The sequence below is a fragment of the Puntigrus tetrazona genome, chromosome 5 (assembly GCF_018831695.1).
Source record: "Puntigrus tetrazona isolate hp1 chromosome 5, ASM1883169v1, whole genome shotgun sequence".
NCBI lineage: Eukaryota > Metazoa > Chordata > Actinopteri > Cypriniformes > Cyprinidae > Puntigrus > Puntigrus tetrazona.
Window position 1 is genome coordinate 21,874,454 of NC_056703.1, and position 22,398 is coordinate 21,896,851.

General features: G+C 38.5%; 3 protein-coding genes across 8 annotated transcripts in view; 1 reads left to right on the forward strand and 2 right to left on the reverse strand.

Moving 5' to 3' along the window:
* Window positions 1–2,627: 2,627 nt before the first annotated feature.
* On the reverse strand, window positions 2,628–9,569 carry LOC122344823 (interferon-induced protein with tetratricopeptide repeats 5). 3 transcript variants are annotated; one of them, XM_043238398.1, is made up of 9 exons: window positions 9,433–9,569; window positions 6,499–7,904; window positions 5,465–6,030; window positions 5,312–5,379; window positions 5,012–5,226; window positions 4,626–4,876; window positions 4,393–4,527; window positions 3,678–3,837; window positions 2,628–3,504 (listed from the first exon to the last, which is right to left on the reverse strand). In XM_043238398.1, exons 1-9 carry the CDS (start codon window positions 9,435–9,437, stop codon window positions 3,470–3,472), a joined length of 2,841 nt encoding a protein of 946 aa, XP_043094333.1. In that variant the 5' UTR covers window positions 9,438–9,569; the 3' UTR covers window positions 2,628–3,469. The 3 variants fall into 3 exon arrangements, 1 of the variants encoding a protein (XP_043094333.1); XR_006250934.1 differs by lacking the exons at window positions 2,628–3,504; window positions 4,626–4,876 and having other exon boundaries at window positions 3,703–3,837; window positions 5,057–5,226; XR_006250933.1 differs by lacking the exons at window positions 2,628–3,504; window positions 4,626–4,876 and having other exon boundaries at window positions 3,703–3,837.
* Window positions 9,570–11,553: 1,984 nt separating this feature from the next.
* Window positions 11,554–21,626, reverse strand: hnrnpul1l (heterogeneous nuclear ribonucleoprotein U-like 1 like). Of its 2 annotated transcripts, none has more exons than XM_043238785.1 (16): window positions 21,486–21,626; window positions 20,812–21,069; window positions 19,746–20,171; window positions 19,204–19,384; window positions 19,059–19,132; window positions 18,443–18,582; window positions 18,250–18,349; window positions 18,013–18,125; window positions 17,635–17,901; window positions 17,325–17,447; window positions 16,932–17,060; window positions 15,450–15,618; window positions 14,461–14,727; window positions 13,442–13,623; window positions 13,165–13,344; window positions 11,554–12,598 (listed from the first exon to the last, which is right to left on the reverse strand). In XM_043238785.1, exons 2-16 carry the CDS (start codon window positions 21,026–21,028, stop codon window positions 12,467–12,469), a joined length of 2,700 nt encoding a protein of 899 aa, XP_043094720.1. In that variant the 5' UTR covers window positions 21,029–21,069; window positions 21,486–21,626; the 3' UTR covers window positions 11,554–12,466. The 2 variants fall into 2 exon arrangements, with proteins under 2 accessions (XP_043094720.1, XP_043094721.1); XM_043238786.1 differs by having other exon boundaries at window positions 21,445–21,575.
* Window positions 21,627–22,258: 632 nt separating this feature from the next.
* Window positions 22,259–22,398, forward strand: part of im:7138535 (uncharacterized protein LOC797998 homolog) — a 2,936-nt gene continuing 2,796 nt past the window's right edge. For all 3 annotated transcript variants that reach the window (XM_043238285.1, XM_043238287.1, XM_043238286.1), the window contains exon 1: window positions 22,259–22,398. This exon is cut by the window's right edge and continues 14 nt beyond it. In XM_043238285.1, coding sequence (XP_043094220.1) covers window positions 22,369–22,398 — 30 coding nt within the window. In that variant the 5' untranslated portion in view covers window positions 22,259–22,368.

Consider the following 22,398-nt stretch of genomic DNA (forward strand, 5'->3'; position numbering starts at 1 on the left):
AACCTCCGCCGACGAAGTGGGTGAGACTTTGTCTATTTAGGAGAAAGTGGAAGGAGCCTAGGTGGTCTACTCCCCTAAAGGCACTGCTAGAACTTCACACTGTGTTCGTCTAGCTGGCAAAGGTATCACTTGTCTTCATGTGCAGCCTGTGACCCGACTGAGAGATCACTGAAAGATACCAGATTGGCCCTGAGAAGTCAGGACCAAGAGAGGGATATTGATACTGGTAACACAACTAACACACACTAACTGCAGTACAGGCATTACAGATTATCCACACAACAGATGATTTATTCACAGCTCCTCAAGGAGAACCTTTGGCCCATTGTGTAAGTGCTGACTGTGCATACGGAGCAGGTATTGCAAAACAGTTCACAGAACAATATGGAACATACAAAGTAAGAATCCAAAATAAAAAACCTGGCGAGTGTGCAGTGACCAAAGAAGAAGATAGAACTGTTTTCCATCTAATCACAAAACAAGCTGCTACTGAGTTACCAACATATGACAATTTCAGAAAGAGTTTAATCTACATGTGAGATTGGTGTATTACTAATAACATCAAGAGTGTTTCCGTTCCCCGGCTGGGGTGCGGACTTGACAAGCTGAAGTTTGAGAGAGTCTTACAGATCCTGAAAGAAGTGTTCACGGACATGGACATAACTATTACCATATATACCATTTGAGTGTTATCGTATCACATTTATCACATTTTTATTACATTACTAGATGTGTTTTTCATTGATTTTACAAGTAGAAGTGTTTTTATGTTTTTTTAATTTCATATCATTATAGAAGTGTTGAACTGTCAATTAATCTTCTATCTACGTTTTACATTGTGTTTAGAGGTTGAAATTATTTTTTACATTATTACTGTTTTAAATCAACAATAGAAGTGTTCTCAGAGAGAGATATAAGTGTTAAGATTTTACTGTTGCATTAGGATTAATATTGTCAGTTAAGAAATTTAAGTGATTTAAGGCTTAGTAGGTTTAAGGCTTTAAGAGAAATGCAGCTTTATGGTAATTGGAAAGTGTTAGCCGTAATTACTGCCATTGGTATAATAATAGTGGGAATCATCCATGGGATAGAATTCCAGCAGGAGCAGAACCGAACTAGGCACAGGAGGAGTGTAAGTCCAGTGACAAATGCCTAAAGCGATATGGGGGAATAGAGTTGAACTATACAAAGGGCAGTACTACATCATTCACGTTTGACCTGTGAGCTCTACGGGAATACCCAAAAAGGGGCAGTAATGGATGTAACGGATGCAATCAGAAAGTACTTGGTAGTGGGAGTAGAACTGACTGGTAAAGATTCCCTAGGAATTGCTTTGTTTTCCTCAATTGCAGTATTTTTGGGAATAGTAATTACTTGTGGAAGTTGTTGTGTACCATGTATCAGATCTTTGTGTAACAGATTAATTGTGACTGCAATTGAGAAAAAAGACAGCCCTCCACCATATAGCATGCCATTGCTGTTACCGGAGGGAGATGGTGAATTGGAGTCAGAAGAAGAAAACGAGAACGAGGTCAAGAGAGGGATTTGTGGGATATTTTCCATCCTTTATGAATTATTATTAATGATGTTTTATTTTTTACAATTATACAAATGTTTTGCATTAATTCACAGTTTATTATGAGCATTATAATCAGCTATGGCATTTAAATACAAAGTAGCAAATATATCTTTTAAGCGACATGGTGTTTGTGAAAGCAATATATTGTGCAAAAGAATGTTAGTTCAACAGAAAACTGTCAGCTAACGTCCCTGGCTTATGTCTGCGTGCAGAGGAGTGATAAGCAAGCTGCATGCTTGAGAGTTGAGAGGGTCAGGGGTCATGTATGTCTTTCTTCATGTTCTATAAGTCACAGATGGAATGAAGAGGTCAGCTTTCCTGCAAAGAGGAAACAACACCGAAGGAGGCAATGGAGTCAGATAACACGAGGGGGTGTGAACTGAAGAGAGACGACGATAAATATTGAGAACTGCTGGAGTGTGAGCGCACTTTTTCCTGTGTGAATGAACTCAGCAGCTGATGTTTGTATCATATGCATCTGTCCAATAAAGGATTTGAAATATAAATTTATGTCTCCTCTTCGATAAAAGAATGTGCATGGACTGCAGAAAATAGTTAGTCCAACAGCACTAAAGACGCTGCACGGACAGCGTGGGAAAAAGCGCTTCAGTGGCACAATCTTCTGTTTCTATTTGCTGTGCCATGTATAGTAAGTTTTTGCTATAAATAGCACATCAAATGACAGAAAATCGTGCCATTAAAATGTACTTTCATGAGATCGGGTAATTCCCTTTCGAATTTTCTCGAACAAATAAGCAAATACACACGCTATTATGTCACAATGGCTGTCTTGACCAATATCCAATGATTTAAGACATAATTCAATTAAATAAATGTGAAAAATTAAGATATTGGAGGTGTCATTATAGTGGATCCATGCATTCCTTTAATTAAAAAAACACACTCACTGTAAATTATGTACATTATAGGTAATAGTGTCAATTAATAAACACTATTAAATACTGTTTATTTAGGTTATTTTTATCTTTGTATGTATTAATGGTCTCCTAGAACCACCCCTGCATAGCGGTAATAATTGGAAACTGAGTTGTTTTTGTTGCCGTTTTATTCACATTCAAACCTTAGTAGACAATAGTAGACTGAGAACAAGCTCAACCAACATCCACATAGGCAACTACAGATAGCCTAAACAATTAAAATTTAAAGTGGTAAACCATATTTAAAAAAATTGAATTAAACATTGTATCATAAGAATCTGCATTGTTAATATTATAACATCAAATAGTTTCATGGCTAGTTAAAGACTGAACCAAAAAAAAACACAACAGTTTACACATTATTACTCTAAACTCAACATACATTTGAATTAACTATATTAATAATTTTAAGATAATACAGCACCTCTTTATTGAGGTGAAATAGGAAATAAAATATATTCTGTCACCTCTATCTATGTTATTTACCTTACAGTTAATCATAACTTGGACAAACCCAATGAATCACAATCCAAATTTCACTTTTCACTAGCAGTAGCAGTACATCTCAAAAAATATTAAAAGACTGTAAGGTACAGTGGTCAGTATCACACGCTTTGACATACAGTATTGTAGCAAGATTTTGAAAATAACAAATAAATACCATTCTATATCATATTCTATATCTATGTGATTTTATTTACCAGTTTGCATTAATGTCATCAAGGTGATAAAAAATGACATTAACATTTCTCATTTTTTAGATGAGTTCAGCTTTGTTATTTTTCATAAAGAAAACACCTACAGTCATCAACGCATTTAATTTATACAATACATTAAAAAACAGAAGCTAATCATTTTCCCCACTGCAACTAACAAGCTACAAGGTGATTCAAACGTAAATAAAATGTATAAGATTTAGTTTTTAAGTCACATGCTCACACCATTCATCTGTTCATAGGCTCGGTCTGCTGCGTTCTGCTGTATAGTCTGTAAGATAAAAACTTACAATATAAAAATAATATATGGTTCTTTAATCTTTAAACAATTAGACATTTTTAGTATTCTGCAGTGCAGATAAGTGAACCGTGAACTGCTGTCATTTTAGTAATTTACATCCTAAACTTTTGTGCTCCACTAACACAAAGAGTAAAGTGTGTTACCTGTCAGTGATAGGTCACAGCTCCATACAACTTCAACCCTTCCTTCCCTGGGGTTTTCCTTTTTGAGATGTAAACCCACCTTCATCACACCATCTGGCAACTTTATATCAAATGTTGGATAGTAATGTTTCCACTGCTTCGTGCAATGAAGCTTTATGTCCTAAAGAGATTGATAAAAAGGCACCCAGAAACAGCTAAATTACTAATTTTGGGGGGATAAAATTATTTTTTGTTGTTTGTTTGTTTGTGTGTGTGTGTGTGTGTGTGTGTGTGTGTGTGTGTGTGTGTGTGTGTGTGTGTGTTATGACTATTTTAACACATTTTGTGTCATTTTGTGTTAAAAAAAAAGTGCTTTGATGCAACCTGTGTTGTTAAAAGCGCTATATAAATAAAAATGATTGATTGATTGATTGATTGATTGATTGATTGATTAGAAGGAATAACACACTGCTGAGTTATTACTCAAAATGTGCTGTGCTTAACTAGACACAGGTGTGTCAACGCATCCTTTTTATATATCTTAGTATATCCTGACCAAAACACTTCAAACATATAGAAGATGGCTAGGGACAATTTTAAGTCTTTTATGTCTGAGGAAATTTCTAAATATGTAAACTTTTTGATACATGATTCCCTCATGATTACTAGAACTAAAAAAAACTGAAGTAGAAGAAAAACGCTTTGAGAAAATTATTTTTCCAATCCGTATACTGACCATTGGTTGTATCTTTGGCATCTCTGAAAGACCGTGTTTCTCAACAGGATCACATAGCATGCTGTACACACATTCATATTTAAGCATGCATTCAGCTGTTTGGATTAATGTGTAATCTTTATTGAATGTTTCCACCTGAAAGAACAAAGAACAAGTATGGTTGTTTATAAAAGCCATCCAAAATATATGAATGATGTAAAATGGAGGGGTGAGGGGTGTTGGTTAAGATGTACTTCTCTAGGGTCCACACTGCCTGGTTGAAGAAACACATGCAATCTATGTGCTGGCTTTAAGTAGAATAGCATCACTTGGCCAAGCATCTTAGACCAATGACCAGTGAACCAGTTTTCTTTTTTGGCAATAAAAAACTTTGAGGTTTCTTTGATGCTCGCTGTGACATGTGTGCTTGTGACATTTTGAGGCTTCAGGATATCAACTATCTGATTAGAACAATGTGTAACTGACATGAAGTGGCAGGCATCCTCTGAGGGGGAAAAAAACTACTTTTTTTTATCTGTCCTATAAATAGTAAATGTAAAATATGTAATGCATTGTTATATTTTTATACTATTAAAAAAAAAAGTTTGCACTATTATTGTTCATAACATTGCCCACTCACCAATGGAGGTCTCACAGTGAGGTAGACTGAGTTGAGACAGCTCACCCTGCACACGTTTGAGGTCATACACGGGTCCTGCCTGGTAATAGTTGGCAGGGACTGGACAGTCATCGTTCTGAAGATCAGTGCTATACAGCACCTCTCCTTCCCCCTCCATGTTAAAACCAATCCGTGTAAACTTACAATGGAACCAGCCTGCATGGCTGCACTGTAACCTATTTGATTTCAAGGGAACATAAAAAAAAAATGAAAGCATGCTGATAGAACCAGCTGTTACTTCAGCTGTTTGTAGACACAAACCTGTATTTCCTTTGCCCCTCTTGAAAGAGGACCTCGGGAGTGAACGGATAATCTTTCAGATCTAGCCTCTGTGAAAAATAACAAGTGCTCAAGTTGTAATTTTACTGTCAAATTAGACCGGCTTGCATTTGCAAGGAGATCATTTCGACTTACTCTTCCGATGCCTAAAGGGGATTGATAATCTCTGTCAGAAATGTCGGGTACTACCAGATGCATGGAATTATTTTTCCTGATCATCATCTGTATTCTGTCTGAAAGCTCCTTCCTCTGTGTAGATTCTGGTGCAAAGCCACAGATGTAGTAGTTGATTGGTTTTTGCCGACGTGACTGAATACACTCCAATTCGCTTCTCTGAGCTACCGTGGCATCTGCGTTACAGCTACATAATACGATGACATGATTCCAGAATTTCTCTCCAAGAAACTCCAAGTTTTCAAGAATCTCTTTGGTTTGGTCTGTGAATGTCCCATCATGTTGAGTTAAGGCAAGAAGAACAGCATGAGGCCCAGGACTCCTTTTTTCCCATCGAAGAATCATCTTGGCATTGCAGATATCAATATTAACTAAGTGCACAATCTTCTTGTTCATTGCACCTTTGAAAGTCACAATCCTCCCACTTTCAACTTTGTAACTTCCTCCATCAAAAATCAGGCTTAGAACAGATTTGTCTGCTTCACCGAAACTCATGAGCCAAATTCTTATCTCTGTGAACAGTTCACCTAATATATAAGAAAAACAAATTCACTAAAGAGGCAGCTGAGTGAGGGAGATACGTGCATTTTTTATATGAAAATGTAATATCTTTGAATTCACAATAGTTGATCCAGGTCTAAGACATATAGCCAATTGATAAGCAACTATGGCGTCTTAAAACTTGACAAAGTAAAAAAGCAAAAACATTTCTTTATTTGATATTTGACTCCTATATGCCATCTTCAAATAAACTGATAAGTAATACAAAAACTGAAAAGAAATTGAGGTATTCAAGGTTAAAAAATAAATTTCAAAAATTAAAAAGCTATTCAGTCAGGTAGGCGAGCATCAATCTACTTTCACTAAGCAGGAAGACTGATCATGCACATATGCTAGCCAAAATTTGGGGAGCAGTGTATTTTAAGTAATAAAACTGAAAAAAAACATTAAATATTAAAAAAATGAATTTAATAAAAACTTGAGATTGTATTTACCAAAATCAAACCCATGTTTTAGGGCTCTCTCATAAAACTCCTCAGCCTTGAGTTTTTCACCCTTTACTTCATGAATGAATCCCTGTATGCCACACACCATGCCGTCATCCGGGCTGTTCAGCCGTTTAACACGATGTTGCATCATGGCTTTAAGTTTGTCCTCACACAACTTGCCTTGCTCTGACTCTGGTTGCAGACTCAGACCTTGCATGAAATGGTGGAAGGCCAGTTGCTCCGATCTTTTGCAGTACAGCTGGTGATGGCCACATGAACAATGAACCGACTGCAGATGTTTCTTTTCATTATAAGCCAGTTTAAATGCTTTTTCAAAAAGTTTGTCACCTTTGCAGCTGTCAAGTTGTCCATGATGCAGTGCTAAATCTGCCACAGCGATCACAAAAGATGGCTTTAGTAAAACCGCCTTTTCCAGATGATAGATGCACTGATCCCGGTATTTCTTTATTTCATCTGACTCTTTACTATTAAACTTTGCTTTTCCTTGTGTCTTGTGTTTCTTTTCCAGGTATGTTTTCTTCTTTTTGTAGCACATAGCCAATTGATGGTGTATAAAAGCAGAGTTTGGGGTAGCCTGCAAGGCACCTTCCAGTAGATTAATGGCAATGTCCATGTTTCCTAATTGGCGGAAAAAATTTGCTGTGTATCTTATGACGTGTGGGTTCTCAGGGGACATCCTCAGCGCTACGGTCACGTTCTTCAGCACAGGTTCAAATGTCTTATCGTCTCTGTTTTTCAGCATTCTTAAGGCTAACAACAGTGGTAGAACAGCATCGTCTGGATTAAGTTCTATCGCTCTTTCAAGCTGGTTTATCGTTATTGAGCCTGAAGAGTCAGAGCCTTTTGTTGTGCGGTACAATGCAATTGCATAGCCTGAATTTAAATCACTGTCACCCGGGTTCATTTCAAGGGCCTGTCGAAAACATTCCTTTGCGGCATGTGAGTATTTGTCAGAGAATTTAAGAAATGCCCAACCCTTTTCTCTGAGAACCTCGACAGTGTAAGTGAATCCCCCAAAATGTTTCTTGCTGATCCTCTCTAACTCTCTGAAGTAGTCTTCACATTTAGAGAACTCCTTTATATGATAGTGCAACCAGGCAAGGTCTCCATAGGTAACAATAAGAACTTCATCGCTGTCTTTGTAATGTTCTTTTGCAAGCTCCACTGATTTCTGCAGATATGCGAGTGCTTGCTGCTGGTTGCCATGGAGATAATGAACAAATCCAAGACTGCTGTAAGCTCGAGTTACCCTCGCCTCTTTACATTCCAGCTGAATCTGTTCCTCCAGACGGTTCAGTATATCACAAAGATCAAAGTCATCCTCTTCTCGTAGAGACCAAGTAAAATGACACTCCAGCAGAAGCAGTTTAGATTTTATGGCACCTTCAAAACTAAAAAAGGAAAAGTAGAAACAAATGGTTTAAACAATTACGTTGCAAAAACTCTGCCCCCTCATTCTATTATTATTAATTCATCTTTAAAGCTAGTAAAACTACTACTAGTTTGTAAAATCTGCTGATAGGAAAGGTTTCAAAAGTCATCTGCCATTGTATTTTATATGCCATAGTGTTTTATTTTGAATTAAATTTATTTAGATTTTCTTTTTCCCCCCAAAATATATTTGTTGAACATTTTCCATTTGAACAAAACACACAATTATAAAACACAATTGTTACAAGAAAAGAAAAATTTGATATTCAAAATTTAAGTGGCAAAACAACACTAAATACATAGTGGTAGCATAATTCAAGTTCAAAATTTTACTCATTACACAGAATAGTTGACAGATTGATCACTAAATAACTCTATAAGACTTCCATTATAAAAATGACCTGACTGACCATTATCTAAACATGTGAAATATTCCAGTGGGATGAGTTCCATTAAAATCTTGTGCCATCCAGATATAGTCTTATGACTTATCCATCTCATTAATAGAAGTGCAAATGGTTGCACTACCCTAAATTTGGTTTGAGATACTTAAAAATAAAATAATATTTGTTATTTTTATTTACTTGAATTCAATTCAAACTAAAGTTTTTCCAAAATTAAGCGGCGTAACGAACTTATACAATTATTTTAAAAAGAAATCATTCACTTGGACAAAACATTAAATGTCATGGACCCAAAAGCAAGCGAGAGAGAGAGAGAGAGAGAGAGAGAGAGAATTCTATAAATACATCTCTTAAATACATTAAATTAGTTAACAAAACATAAGAATTACATAAGCCTGTCTATCTATATAGATAAAGTCAAATTAATTAAATATAGCTGCAGAGTGCCACAACAAACAGGTACAGGGCAGGCAGGAAGAACTGACGTTCAAGACCTGACAACAATTAACAGAAGGGAGCAGCTTAACTTGTTAAAAGCGATATGAATAAAAGGAGCAAAAAAACTTCTTTCAATGGAAAATGTAGATATCACTAGATAATAGCACCCGCTAATTTGCATATTCATGACGCCATTGCATCATACTTGCCTTCTGCCTCTCAGTCTCCTGCATTTGTTTGTAATGTTCTGTCCCACTCTGTGCTCAGACGCTGAATTTTATTACAGGCAATTTTTTTTTAGTAAAACTGAAATTTCATTTATTACTGTTGTCAGAAAATGGCATGAATGTGTGTGATGTGGACTAGCTCCCCTTCCAATCTGTTAAACCGCATTAAATTCGTGATTTATGATGATTAGTACTTTTTCAGAAAAAAAAAGTAAATACACATCCAATGCAGTTTCGCTCAGCGTTATTGCTCGCTAACAGGATATGAAAAGACTAACCAGTATAGATAGACCAGTCAGGTTAGATGCATGCCATAGTGATTTTAAAGTAGATAGAAATGAGACAAGTCTTTGAACGAACTGTAAACAAGTTTGCCTATATATAGCCTGTATTGTCTATAATTGGACAAACAAACCCACCTCATTTTGTGGCCGTCTTCAAAAAGCAGACACTATAATGAAAATACCAGAGCAGGATGTTTGGAGCAGAGTTTTCCCGATCTGTGGTGAGGCGTCTTTAGATCAGATTCAGGTACACCTTGTAAACATCACAAACGTAGGCGGGGTTGGGTGGTGCTTTAATTCCTCCTGCTAAGTTTATTTACCTCCGAGACTTGAAAGAGAGGGGAATCTGATTTCATTTATGCAATTTATTATTTCTGTTGTCAGAAAATGGGATGAATAAACAGTGATATGATGCGGACATAACCAGCTCCCCTTCCAAGCTGGTAATCTGCATTCAATTTGGGATTTATATTGAAAAATGAAAGTGAAAATACACATACAGTTTCTCCGCAGGCAATGATCAAGCGAAACAGAACTCAAATTAGTGCTTGCTAACAGGATATGAAAAGACTTTCCAGGATTTATTAGGGGCGGTATCACAATACATGTTGCATGTCTAAATGGCAGGCAATATTTTTGCTGTTACTATGAAATATTTGTGGGAGCATATATGAAGTTGTACTCAAGAAGTCAGTATTAGACGGGTCACTATGCACATTCACCTCACTCTAAAATCACTAGACATCCACACACCGCATCACCTAAAAAAGCATTGATAATAAAACATTCACCTAAATATAATAAAGTCCATGCGTCAGTCATGTGCCTTTTTTAAAAACTTGTGCTTGGTGCTAGCTGCTAGCCACTCAAAGCACTCAATCTTTGAAATGACGCATAAAAACTTTGCCGGCCAGTAAAATCAGTTTAGGTCTTTCTTTCTCAGTTATTGTCTTTTGTCTGCGCCTTGAAGAGACGTTTTAGTATATCGGCAGCAGGCTCAGGTGTAGGCGCTGATGACCGCGGCTGTCATTTTCTTTTCATTGAACTTCACTTTGGTTTCTCGGATATCCCTGGCTAAAGGGGAAACACTGGGCACTGAACATCAAACTGATGATTCCGTCACTAATGCTAGTAACAGATGTGAAGTCTTTCAACAAAAGGGAAACAATAGATTGACAGGTGTGTTTGCGCGTCAGACTTGACGCGGCGCTGCAGTGACCTATTCGTGCCGGCATCAAAGTATCGCGAGAGCGATTATAATGAGCATATGGAGCCATCAGCTGTCAAACGCTCTCGCGATACTTTGATGTCATACACCGATCGGTCGTCGCAGCGCCGCTTGAAGTCACAGCGTGCATCTTCGGAAGACGAGCTCGAGTCACAAAAAACGTCGTGCACAAATGAGTTCGCGCGCGGCCAAAGCGCGCTTCCGCTGACACCGTGAAAAAAACAGCTCGAGCGCTCATTCAAACGTGCGCGCTTATTGATAGCGGCTCCCTGAAACGCGAAAATAGCAGATGTGTTGGTGTTGGCGGGAAGAAAACGAAAAAGAAAAATATAGGAAGCTCAATTAAATATCACAACAATTTTTGATTGGCTGTTAAGTAGTGTGGGGCCAGGCCCTCCAAAAATACTATGGAAGTCAATGGTGACCCAAAACAGTCTGGTTACAAACTTTCTACAAAGTATCTTCCCTTGTGCTGTGTTTTGGAACTACTTGAGGAAATGATGACAGAATTAAAATTTTCGAGTGAACTATTCCTTTAACTTCTGTACATTAAACACTTTTTTTAACTATACATCTACAAAATTATGAACAAAAGAATATGCATTATTGTTTTTGCTTTTGTTTTTAATTTAGAAAAGTTAGGTAACTGAATTTATTATATACACTATGGTAATTACACAATACAATATTTTGTATATGTAACTTTTTTTATATACTTTTGTGCATTCACCTTTTCTCCCCTCATATTTTACTTATTTAATATACAAACCAAATTAACTATGTCCCAACTGTTTAAAAAAACACATGAAATGGGAGTTGTTAGTTTTGTCACTTAAATGTGCAGAAATTTCCACCAATACTATTTGCATTTTATTTGTTGGATTTTGTGGAGGAAATAATAGCGGAAATGAAATGTAAAAGAAAACTACTTTGTCTCAACTTAATTGCATCAAATGAAAAATGAACATTTCCTCTTTCAATATTCTTCATTTAAAAAAAAAAAAACCCAAAAAAAACAAAACACACAGGATGGTTCATCTGATTATATTCTCAAATACAAAATAATGTGTTTTGATTTGACACAAAACCATATGCAGATACTGCTTTACAGACAAGACACAAGGTAAAAACATATCCACACAAGGAACTAGTTTGGATCGTTACTAATCAGAAATCTGGGAGTAGATGTGTATCAGACCAATCAGAGTCATTTTAAAAATGGTATATAAAAAAGGAAAATGATAACCTTCAAAGGCTTGAGACATCAGAAAAGTGTTATTCAAGATTTAGGTTATTAAAATTTCCAATATGATGTACCAAGACAAAAGTGTTACATGGTCTTACATCGATGTGTACATACAGGCATATGATCATACACAGAACAATACCCATAACCATCTACCGCAAAATGTGGTTCTTTAATCTTACAAGATAAAAAATAAAATAAAATCAGTGGTAAAACTATTGGAACACAGAAACACCTTGCCTCTCTTTCGCTCCATACATCAGATGTAAAGCTAAGCGTGCAAAGCTTTCTCAATAAATTTCTCCTGCTCTATTTTGAAACATTCAAGCACATCATAGTGTGAGAGCTGTTCGCAGCAGACTAAACCACATATTACTAAATTCAAAGTTCAAACCTCTCATCTACAAGTACACAGAGGAAAAAAAAAGATCAAGCTGCATGTAAACAAATATTTAGTAGAAGAGCAAAAAAGGGATACTTCTCACCAAAACTCAAACGGAGCGATGGAGGGCCACATAAATGTGGTTACCTTTAAGGTTGGCATAAATAGGGAGAGCATAAATGTTTACAGAGAGCAGGCAAAAAAAAAAAAAAAAAAAGGTAAGACTGGGTAAGAGAAGGAGCCAAAAAAAAAAAAAAGGCATGAGGAATGCTGCTTAGGGAATGGGCCGTCTGGTACGGCTGCGGTGCTGCTACTACTGTGTTCCCTGGGCGCCCTGGCTGCCTTGGGTGCCCTGCTGGTTATAGTTGCCGTAACTGCCGTATTGGTTATAGTACTGGTTCCACTGGCTCTGGTTCTGGTAGTACTGCTGCCACTGCTGAGCGTACTGGGGGAAGTAAGGTACAGTGTATAAAAACACATGCATGCAAGGCAAGGGGGCGAAAAATGTCACCGCACAATTACTAACCTAACCCTCAGTTTCGCAGACTACGACTTAAGCCTAGCCCTAGACTAAAATGCCTTCAATTTTTCAGCTGAAATAAGCTTGAACTCACTGAAACTAAAACATGTCGGTGCCTTTGTTTTGTCTTAAGATGCACACCAGTAATGCATTTTTCTAAAGCACGTTTTTTAAAAGTTACTTAAAAGTTCTAATTGAACTAACCCTACGTCAATTACAGCTGTCGTCATTCAAGTTACTGTTAATTGCGGCTCATGTTAAGCCTCTGCACTCATTAATTCACTCATCATAGACAACAAAGTGTAAATAAGAAATGTTCTTTTCTTGTATATGTTTTCCTAGTTTGAATAATTGTTTACTAAAGTAACCAATATAAAGTCTTCATTTGATAATGCCTAAAGGTTCTAAACAAATCGTTTAAGTTTAGTTCATACTGCCCCCTAAACGGTAAAATAGATTTGTGACCCTGGTCACTGCATGCAGTTTCTCACCTGCTGGTACTGTTGATTGTAGCTCTGCTGCTGCTGGTTGTAGGTCTGTCCTGTGGGCGCTGGAGTTTGACTGTAGCTCTGGTTGTATCCTGGGTATTGACTGTAGTTGCCGTAGTTGTACCCTTGGTTGTAGTTGCTCTGGTTGTAGCCCTGGTTGTAGCCTTGGTTGTAAGACTGAGGCTACAAAAAATTAAAAAAAAAACAGGATGCATGCAATGACTACCTGCCCTGTTGAATACAAAAGCTAACTTAGATAATGTTATCGATCTCTTGATACCTGTGATTGGTTGTAGCCTCCTGATGATCCAGAGCCACTCTTGTTGTAGGAGCCCTGGCGGTTGTGGTTGTAATTGCCTCCAGACTGCTGGTTACGATTGTATCCACCACGACCTCCAGAGCCTCCTCCATCCCTGTAGTTATTTCCCCAGCGATTCTGGTTGTAGCCTCCACGGTTGTATCCTAATGAATTAGTTGACTGATTATCAACAACTTGTAGGCATTCCCATCAATGCAGAACAAAAAATAAGAAAAGAGTAAAGCCAGAGAGGGTTTATCAAACCTAACATTTGAGCGTTGTAGTGTTCTTAAACATCGCTGATTAACCGTAGTGTTTACAGGCTCAACAGATATGACTGTGACTGGCTAAAAAGAAAGCCATGTCTATCTACCAGATCGATCTACCTGCCATAAAGTCTTGAGTCCTGTTTTAAAAGTTGAACTTACATAAATTTTACATTGCTTTATAAACGTGCAAGACGTGACTATAATGGTGATAGATGTGTAAACTACTTCAGTTTCGCCATAAGATCTTCTCTGCATCGATGTTCTCTTTTTGGGCATTTTTTTGAATGAACAAAGTAGCAGCGCTGCATCTAGAGGGTTCCACTGGACAGGCTAATAAGAGCATCAAAATACAAACAACACTTACATTATTGTAGCATTCTGTGTGCCACTGATAAGGCTGACATACACCTAAAATTGTGGATTTTTATTTCTAAAAATTGATGAATATTATTTTTTTTTTGACAGTCCTACTACAAACACTGCAGTATTATTAATACCAAAGCATTCTGAGATTATTTTCATTACAATAACTGATATGGTGACAGCTGTGTTTGTATGCAATCAGAAAGCAATTCCATGATGTCACATAAAAATAGTGCCATTTTTTAAATGAAATTTATCATTAAAATAAATGGAAAAAAAACCCAAACATACATAAATACATAATTAAAAATGCTAATTTACTGCCCCTAATTCTGAAAAGCACAAAACTAGTAAACTCCGGACTCTTACCTCCCCGGTAGCCGCCGCCTCCAGAGCCGCCCCGGTTCTGGTAGCCACCTCTGCCACCCTGAGGTCCCCCACGATTGTCATAACGCTGGAAGTTACTACGGCCACGGAAACCACCCTGGCGGCTATCAAAGCGCTTCTCTGGGGGAGGGCCGGCTTTACGGCCTTCTTCGTTGTACTGCTTGATGAGAGCGTCGGCTTCTTCCCGCTGAAGCTCTACGAACGCCACATCGTCCAGGAACTCGCCGACTTCGGGCAGCACAAAGTTTGCTGCGGGAGCAGAGGCACGCAATGAGGGACAGAACAGCCGCGCCGGCAAAAGACAAAGAGAATCATTATCAGCACCATACAATGGTGACAGCAAAAATACAGGGGAGGGGACAGAACAAGGGGACAGAGAGAGAGAGTAAAAGAGAGAGAGAGAGAGAACTAGAGCATGTGGTGATAAAGTTAACATGCTCTAGGACAAACGTTGCCTTAGCAGTGTAAGAAAACACTTGTCCCAGAGTAGGAATATGAGGACAATGTAGGGGGGTCTTGGGAAATGAAAATTAAACTAAAAACAGTTGCCAGAAAAAGAGTGTTATGATAAAAGGTGTCCCTGCAAATTAAGAAGTACCTAGCTGAGGACAGCTGTCCGATAATTTATTCAACATTTAATAATACAGCCAATACAAACTGCTCGGTTGCTGAAGTGAATTGGAGAGCCAGAGCCAATTGCAGCAATCCTTATCCTCAATCCTGATTATCTGAGCTGGTTTGCAGTGGTGAGGAATGGCATGAGAGACAATGTAAGAAAATATGGTTAACAGGGCAGGGAGAGATGAAAAAAAAGGTGAAAGGAGCTCTTTTATCTGGCAAAAAGGTTTAACAGAAGGAGGGACGGGTGGGTTCTTCCAAGTCTTAAAATAAAGAAACAAACAAAAAAACAGCAAAAGCAGATCTGGTGTGTAGTTTGGAACATTTGTTTTGGTTATCCATGGCATTCCTACCTTTCATTTCTAACACAGCATGATCGGGAACATCCTTCCCTTCCTCATCAGTTCGCTTTAACGTTCGCTCTTTTAAATCCTCATCCGTGGGACAAATTACAATAGCCTTGCGTTGAAAACCTTCAAAAGGACGCATTTTTCGTCTCTGGGCTGATCCATATACATTTGTCTAGCAATGGTGACAAGAAAGAAGTAGAAGCTGTTCATTATTTGCTTTTGTTACGGCTTTGCGTTCCGTAGGAGGGGAATTGGATTCCTGCAACGATGAAAGTGAGAGAGTTTTTTTTTTGTTTCTTTTCATGTCTATAGTTACTGCTCTGGAATGACTAGCGGTTGTCTCTCACAACCCCAACTGACTTACCGTGAATTGGGAAGAAACCAACATAAGGACGTTTGTGAATGACTGACATTGTACAGGGGACCCTTTCTGCTTCCCTCAAACTAGCAATATTAACGAAAGCCGTTCTCTTACAATATGCACGTTACAGAGAACTCTGTGCATTAATACAAAATACTATATCCATGATCCAAAATACTATATCCAAGACCTAAAAGATCCAAGTTACAAGGAATTGCTTGAAATTAAATTCTTACATGAAAGCTTAATACCGGGAGTGCTTTCTCTCAAACTAATCGAACTGTTGGTTATGCTCAAAATGTATGTGCTTGCATCAATCAGTTCCAATATTCCTGACTTTATAAAACTCATCTCAAACTTCTGAAGAATGTAAATAATAATCACTCTTCTGTATTTTAGTCTCATGCACTGCCTGGGTCCCCTTCCTTACCTTCACTTACCCAGTGTTCAAAAGGCCAGCATGCCCGACACGGACAAACATTTAGAACCTACCTGTTCATACTCACGAACTCCTTAGGAACCATTAGCATGTCCTTTGACCTTACCTACCTTGCAACCTCTGGATCTATCCACCTGTAAACTTCAAGCAGGTTAGTTTTTCCACTTACCTGCCATTCATATTTAAACACAACATTCAAGTAAAGTTCCAAGTTTATCTAATTAAAACTTCTCTCGTTTTCTTTACAGTTACCATAGCAACAGAAGGCGTTTTCTTACTCACCAGGCAGTGATTACTTGTTTTTCAACATCTTACTAATGTCATGGACTACTTGTACAGTGTGGCAAAGATCTCAAGGCAATACATAAAGTCAAAAATATTCATTGCAACATACTATACTGCATTCTTTCCCTGATCGTTTTTTTTTAACGTTTAAGCAAAACAAAACAAATCATAATTCAGCAACATGTTCAGGACAAAGAAAAAGGACTGGAAAAAACAAGTCTTCAAAAGCACAATAGGCTAACCAATGCTTTGGACTAGGCTACAGAGAGAACAGAAGTGCATTAATGAACATGTGCATCAGTGAGCAGCAGTGGATGTGTTTTTTTGGGGGAGGGTTGAGAAGGAAGGGGGAGGGCTTTAGCTGAGAGGACAGCGCAAAAGAAGGCAAGTACGGCAGTACCTGATCCAGTATGTAGTTGCGCTTCTTCCGGGCAGCAATCTGGATAAGCCTGTTGAGACACTGTGTGGCCTGTTGAATAAGTATGTCCCAGCGTCCGGCATAGTTGCGCTGACGACGAAGTCCCATTACCTGATTGAGACAGAGCAATAAACTTCAGTGTATAGATTGACTGGAATAACTGCTTGTTTTCAAAACAATTCATTTGTGGACGGCCTGAACAACTAGATGAGTTATTGGTCTTAACTGGGGGTGAGTAACTTTAGCCCTTGAGTTGTGAAGTCCTGCAGACCATATTAAAACCAACTAATTGAGGTCTGGAGAATAACTACAAAAGTAGAGGTGGGTGCGCTCGATTAGGTAGAAGTTATATTTCAGCATTTTCAACAGGCATACCTTCATCTTATCCATGATAGCATTTGTGCCCAGGATGTTGTACTTCTTGTCAGGGTTCTCTTTAGCGTGTTTTATGGCCCAGGTTGTTTTTCCACTACCAGGCAGACCAACCATCATCAGGATCTGAGAAGAAAACATGGAGTCAATATTTTAAAAGCTAGGTATCACCAATACCTTCTTTCCACTGTTCATGCACATGTCTTTTAAATGTCATTGTTTTACTGTTATTAAAAATTGCAATGCTATAATTACATAGCTAATTGATACAAATGAGGTTTTGTTGATAAGAATTAATTGTTCCACATTAAACCTCGCAATCAGCTTTAGTAGCAGGTCCCAGTGTCCCTCTGACTCTCTCCTCGAGGTGAATATCCTGAATGAAGGTGAAGCCCTCTGGCTGAGGGAAAAAGGGCTCCTCTCTCTGTCCAAAGTTGAACTCTACAGCACAGTTCTTCACCAATACATGTGGGAAAAGAGCACGGCCGGCCAGTTCTTCTCGAGAGACGTGGAAACATGGGCCCAGCTCCTTGCCATTCTTGGAGAATCCCATTTCTATTTGCTCACTGCTTTCAAAGTCCTATGGAAAACAATCCAAGTGGGAAAAAAATGTGGTTAATGATAGTTTCTGAACCCATATTAGGCATTATGTGTAATATAATATAGAAGATTGAGAGAAAAACATAATTACAATATAGCAGCCAATGATATCATTTTCACTGAACTTTTCCCCATAGTCTTCAAATTTACAGTTGGAGGATTTCTTGCCAGTTCCTCCGTAGCCGAAAGAGAAGGGTTCTTCCCCTGTAACATGAAGGAACAGAAATGATAATGCAGCCCCAAAAAACCTCACACTTTCTGGCAAAATCTATGCAGCATTTGGATTAATCTTGCTAAAGTCAATGTTATTGTAAGTCTGGTGACTTACCAAGTTGAGTGTTGCAAGAATCCAGGGACCATCCGATTCTCACCACATGAGGGTCAGGCTCAGATGAAGGAAGGTGCTTTACTGAAATTTCCTCATTTATCTAAACAAGGAGCAGGACAATAAAGATCTTTGTGAGCTTATCTCAGACACTATCTCAAACATGGCTTCAAATACTGAAGAGCATCGTTGTTACCTTCATTTCGAAGCACACCCGTCCTTTGGTAACACCGTACGTGGCTCGAGCACCTGCCCACAGGTAGGCAAAACCCTCAATGGTCAGAGGGTAACCACTGTATCGGTCACGAGCCACCTTGAAGTGCAGGTCACAGTTATCTAGAGACAAGCAAATAAGCCATTATGTCATGTGAATAAAACAGTGAACATAACACTATTAAAAATTACCAAACTATTCTGTAAATTTGAGAATCCTGAAAATTGCTCTGAATTGCAATTATGTGCAATTTCTTTCTATCACTATAGTAAGTACATGTGACTTGTAACAAGGAGACTTTATTATACAGTTACCAATACAATTAATGGTTGTAATTATTTTGTATAAAGGTCTATGCTTCATTTTGCAGACTTTAATGAACAAGTGCCAGCACACATATGCACCAGACAGACAGATGGAGCAAAGTAATTCTGTCTCAAATATTTTGCATCCAAAAGTGTAAGCATTTGTTTTGTTTTTTTCCCTCTGCTGTACTGAAAACATACCAAACCATAACTTTGACTTTGTAGTTACACACCTACTGTAAAACAATCACATCCATCAGAAGAACATATATCTTATATCTAATTATACTCACAAGTGTCAATGACCACAAGTTTATCATCAATGTCTTCCTCTTCTTCTTCAGCTGGGGGCTGTGGTGATCTTCCTCTATAACAACAAGCAAACAGAACTATGAGATTGAGCAAAAAAACAAGCAAATCCTACGAGACTTAACTTACCTTCTTTCCTCACGGTGTTCATAATAACCGTATCCTCGACTCTCATCGTATGACCTCTTGCGACTGTATGACGAGTATCTATCCTCCTCTGATTTGGCCTGAGCATCCCAGTCACCCGTCTGCTCAGCCCGCTGTGGAACATCCTCGTCACCCTTGAACTCAGTCTTCACATCGTAACTCTCTGCAAAGATTTAGATAAAAATATCATAAGCTACATCAAATATATTTATGTGGTAATAGACCACAACGGTCAGGAAGAAATCTGATCTGGAAGAAAAAACGTGAAAGATATTTCCAAAGAAAGAGATTGAGAGCTAAGCACTCTAGTGCACAATGTAGTTGTAACTGATTGAGTTCTCTAACAGTTGGACAAATTTAACAGCGATTTTGTGGAATTACATTAACAGCTTTATATATAAAAAAGTTTTCTTTAGTATAATATTAACTAACGGCACAGTCCGACTTGATCATGAGCATGCGTTCTTATATCAATACAGCAGATGTATTTATAAAGTGCCATTTAAACACTTGACCAGACTTACCGGGCTCTTCCTGCTGGCTGCGTTGACTTGACTCTCCTTCTGGGGTCTCCCGTGTCTCTGGCTCGTCGAGTCTCTGCTCATCCTTTGGCTCTGCGTGTGCAGCCTCAGTCTCCTCATACTCCTGCTTCACCTCGTCCTGCTTATAGTGCTGCCTGGCTGATTCCTCAGGGTACGGCTGCTTGGCCTGAGGCTCCGGGAACTCATCCTGATCATAGGAGTACTGCTCTGTCATCTGTCCCGGCATCGCGTCTGATGAATAATCACTTGTTCCAAAACCAGGTATGGGGGTCTCGGTGCTGTCCTCGTTGCCTTCGTTACTCTCCGTTCCCTGATCATCAAATCCACCCTGGTAAAGGTCTGTGCTGTTTCCATCATCAAACTGTGCCTTGGCCTCTTCTCCATAATCTTGCTCCCTGGTTGCAAATTCTGTGCAGACGTTACAAAGAACAAACACGTTGTGTTGCATTAATACCTAAAAGTAATTTCCATGATTCTTTCAGTCATTTATGATTACGCAAATACAATTTTCATTTTACAATTGTTTTTTTTTTTTTAACATAATGTACTCAAAAAAACTATTCCCAAAACAACAACAAAGCAAAGTAAGGCTGTATCTATAAGTATATCCGTAGCTTATTCAAGGTTTGATAACATTTACAATTCACAGGACATTTTATTTATTTTTTACTAAAAGATTTTTACAAACCCCAAAATCACAGATTTCGCATATATTTATTTGTATACATGCATGTATGTGTGCACGTGTTTTTGTTGCATTATTGTCTAAATATATTCAAAAGCTACTGTAGTACCTAGATAAATTTTTATGCCACCTGATTTTCTTCTGATGTAAAATGAAAATTTGTACGTTTTCTATGACAATGGAATCACTTCTTATTTTTCCCAACTGGGTCTCCTGCCTTAAAAGGGGTACCCCCCTATGGTGTTTTGACACGTTGCCAGGCGACCCTAATAAATAATCTCTTCTAATCACTGTGAAGCACATCTCCATTCGCAACAACACAGCCTGTACTGCAATCAAAAACACAGACAAAACAAGTATTACCTTCCTCCTGATAATCATTGCCCTCTCCCGGCTCCTCGCCAGCCTCGTAGTCTTGATCCTGTTCGTCCGAAGGCGCAGACCCCGCCGCCTCGGCCTCCAGCGCCGCCTGCAATCGGTCCGCCAGATCCGCCTTCAGCCCGCGGGTGTCCAGGCCTCGCCGCTGGAGCTCTTCCTTCAGCTCATTGACTTTGAGCTTTTTGACATTCAGCCCGCTCATGATTCATGCACCCCTTCAGCAGTTTATTCCAAACTGTGCGCCTGTACAGTCCGAGCAAACACACGCGAGGCATTGATTGGTTACTGTACGCGCTCGGCGGATCATCTTCACGCTCGCTAAGATATTAGCCTGCGTGCTAACAGGATAACACAGGCCGAGGTCTTTGCAGCTAAAAAACAGCTTCACTTCACCAGGAGGGCTATTTGGGCTTTAGTAAATCAAACACAAATACATGCATAGACCAAAATCATTTCGTTCAAGTGTCAAAGCAATTTATTTTCATGTTTAATTGTATCCACGGTCTGCACGCTTAGCATTGCAGCGAACTATGAAGTCAATTAATTTACGTGCAAAAGCCCGCAGCCTCACATGCACACACTAAAGAAATTAAATATCATTTTAAGTCACTGACTCACCGTATATACTACCTCGTGTGCGCAGAATACAAAATATTTACCTTTTTCTGTCAGTTTCCCCCTCAAGCAAACTGTCGTTACGATGGTATCGAAGATGGAGGGTGACCGTGGTTGCCCGCTTCCTCCGCCTCGCCGCTGCCTGAGCGCCCTCGGTCCCTGCAGCTGATTGGCTGAAGCGGCTGTCTGTCTAACCCGCTGTAGCCAATCATGTTTGTCATAAACACAACGAACGGAAACGTTCATATAAAAACAACGCAAACGTGCCAAATACAATGAATCATAGCTTTGTTATTATTCTATGACATTTAAATTATTGCTGTGTTTCACAGTGACAAGCAGAGAAAGTGTTTCCGGATATAAGATGTATATAGATACGTTGAATTAAATATATTTAGTTTTTTCCCAGTTAAAAGTTTCTTCCCAAATTAACAAAATAATTAACAATTAGTATTACTCAATATCCCCTTTCGATTTTGTCAATTATAAACCGGAATATAAATGCCAATATCAATGCACAAGAATAACGTCACGTTTGTTTAAAGTTGTAGTGTACGTATCTACTTGTATACATTGTATATTTTATTGGCTTTATAAGTTACGTTTTATTTTAGTACTAGTTATGCATTTGCAAGCAAAAGATAAATCAGTCAAGACACTGGTAGATCAGTGCGTCAAAATCAGCGTGTCTTAAAGTGTTTGTGCAATATCTGTGCATTATCTGATTAGTTTTGGAACAAAAGAAGTCGCGTTCGCTGATCGATCAAGACCGAATTGTTTCGCTCGATTGTGATCGATTAATCTCGTCTTGCAGTCGGTTATCGGCAGAGCTTGACTTTCCCCCGTCGTCTGTTTACGGCCGCGGATAGCGAAAGAGGAAGTGAAGAACTCACGGCAAAAGCAGGTTCATTTTTTTTTATATATATAATGGAGCGAGACACAGAAATAATCGGTTTA

What these genes read in the sequence shown, in the direction of transcription:
- LOC122344823 (XM_043238398.1), bottom strand. An exon ending in CCCCTTTAGGCATCGGAAGA is followed by an intron (nt 5,380 to 5,464) that starts GTAAGTCGAAAT and finishes TATTTTTCACAG; the next exon opens with AGGCTAGATCTGAAAGATTA. An exon ending in TGCCAAAGATACAACCAATG is followed by an intron (nt 3,838 to 4,392) that starts GTCAGTATACGG and finishes CAATCTCTTTAG; the next exon opens with GACATAAAGCTTCATTGCAC.
- hnrnpul1l (XM_043238785.1), bottom strand. Translation starts at nt 21,028, where the DNA reads ATGAGCGGGCTGAATGTCAAAAAGCTCAAAGTCAATGAGCTGAAGGAA. An exon ending in GAACACCGTGAGGAAAGAAG is followed by an intron (nt 19,133 to 19,203) that starts GTAAGTTAAGTC and finishes TTGTTGTTATAG; the next exon opens with AGGAAGATCACCACAGCCCC. An exon ending in CTATCATGGATAAGATGAAG is followed by an intron (nt 17,061 to 17,324) that starts GTATGCCTGTTG and finishes TGTCTCAATCAG; the next exon opens with GTAATGGGACTTCGTCGTCA.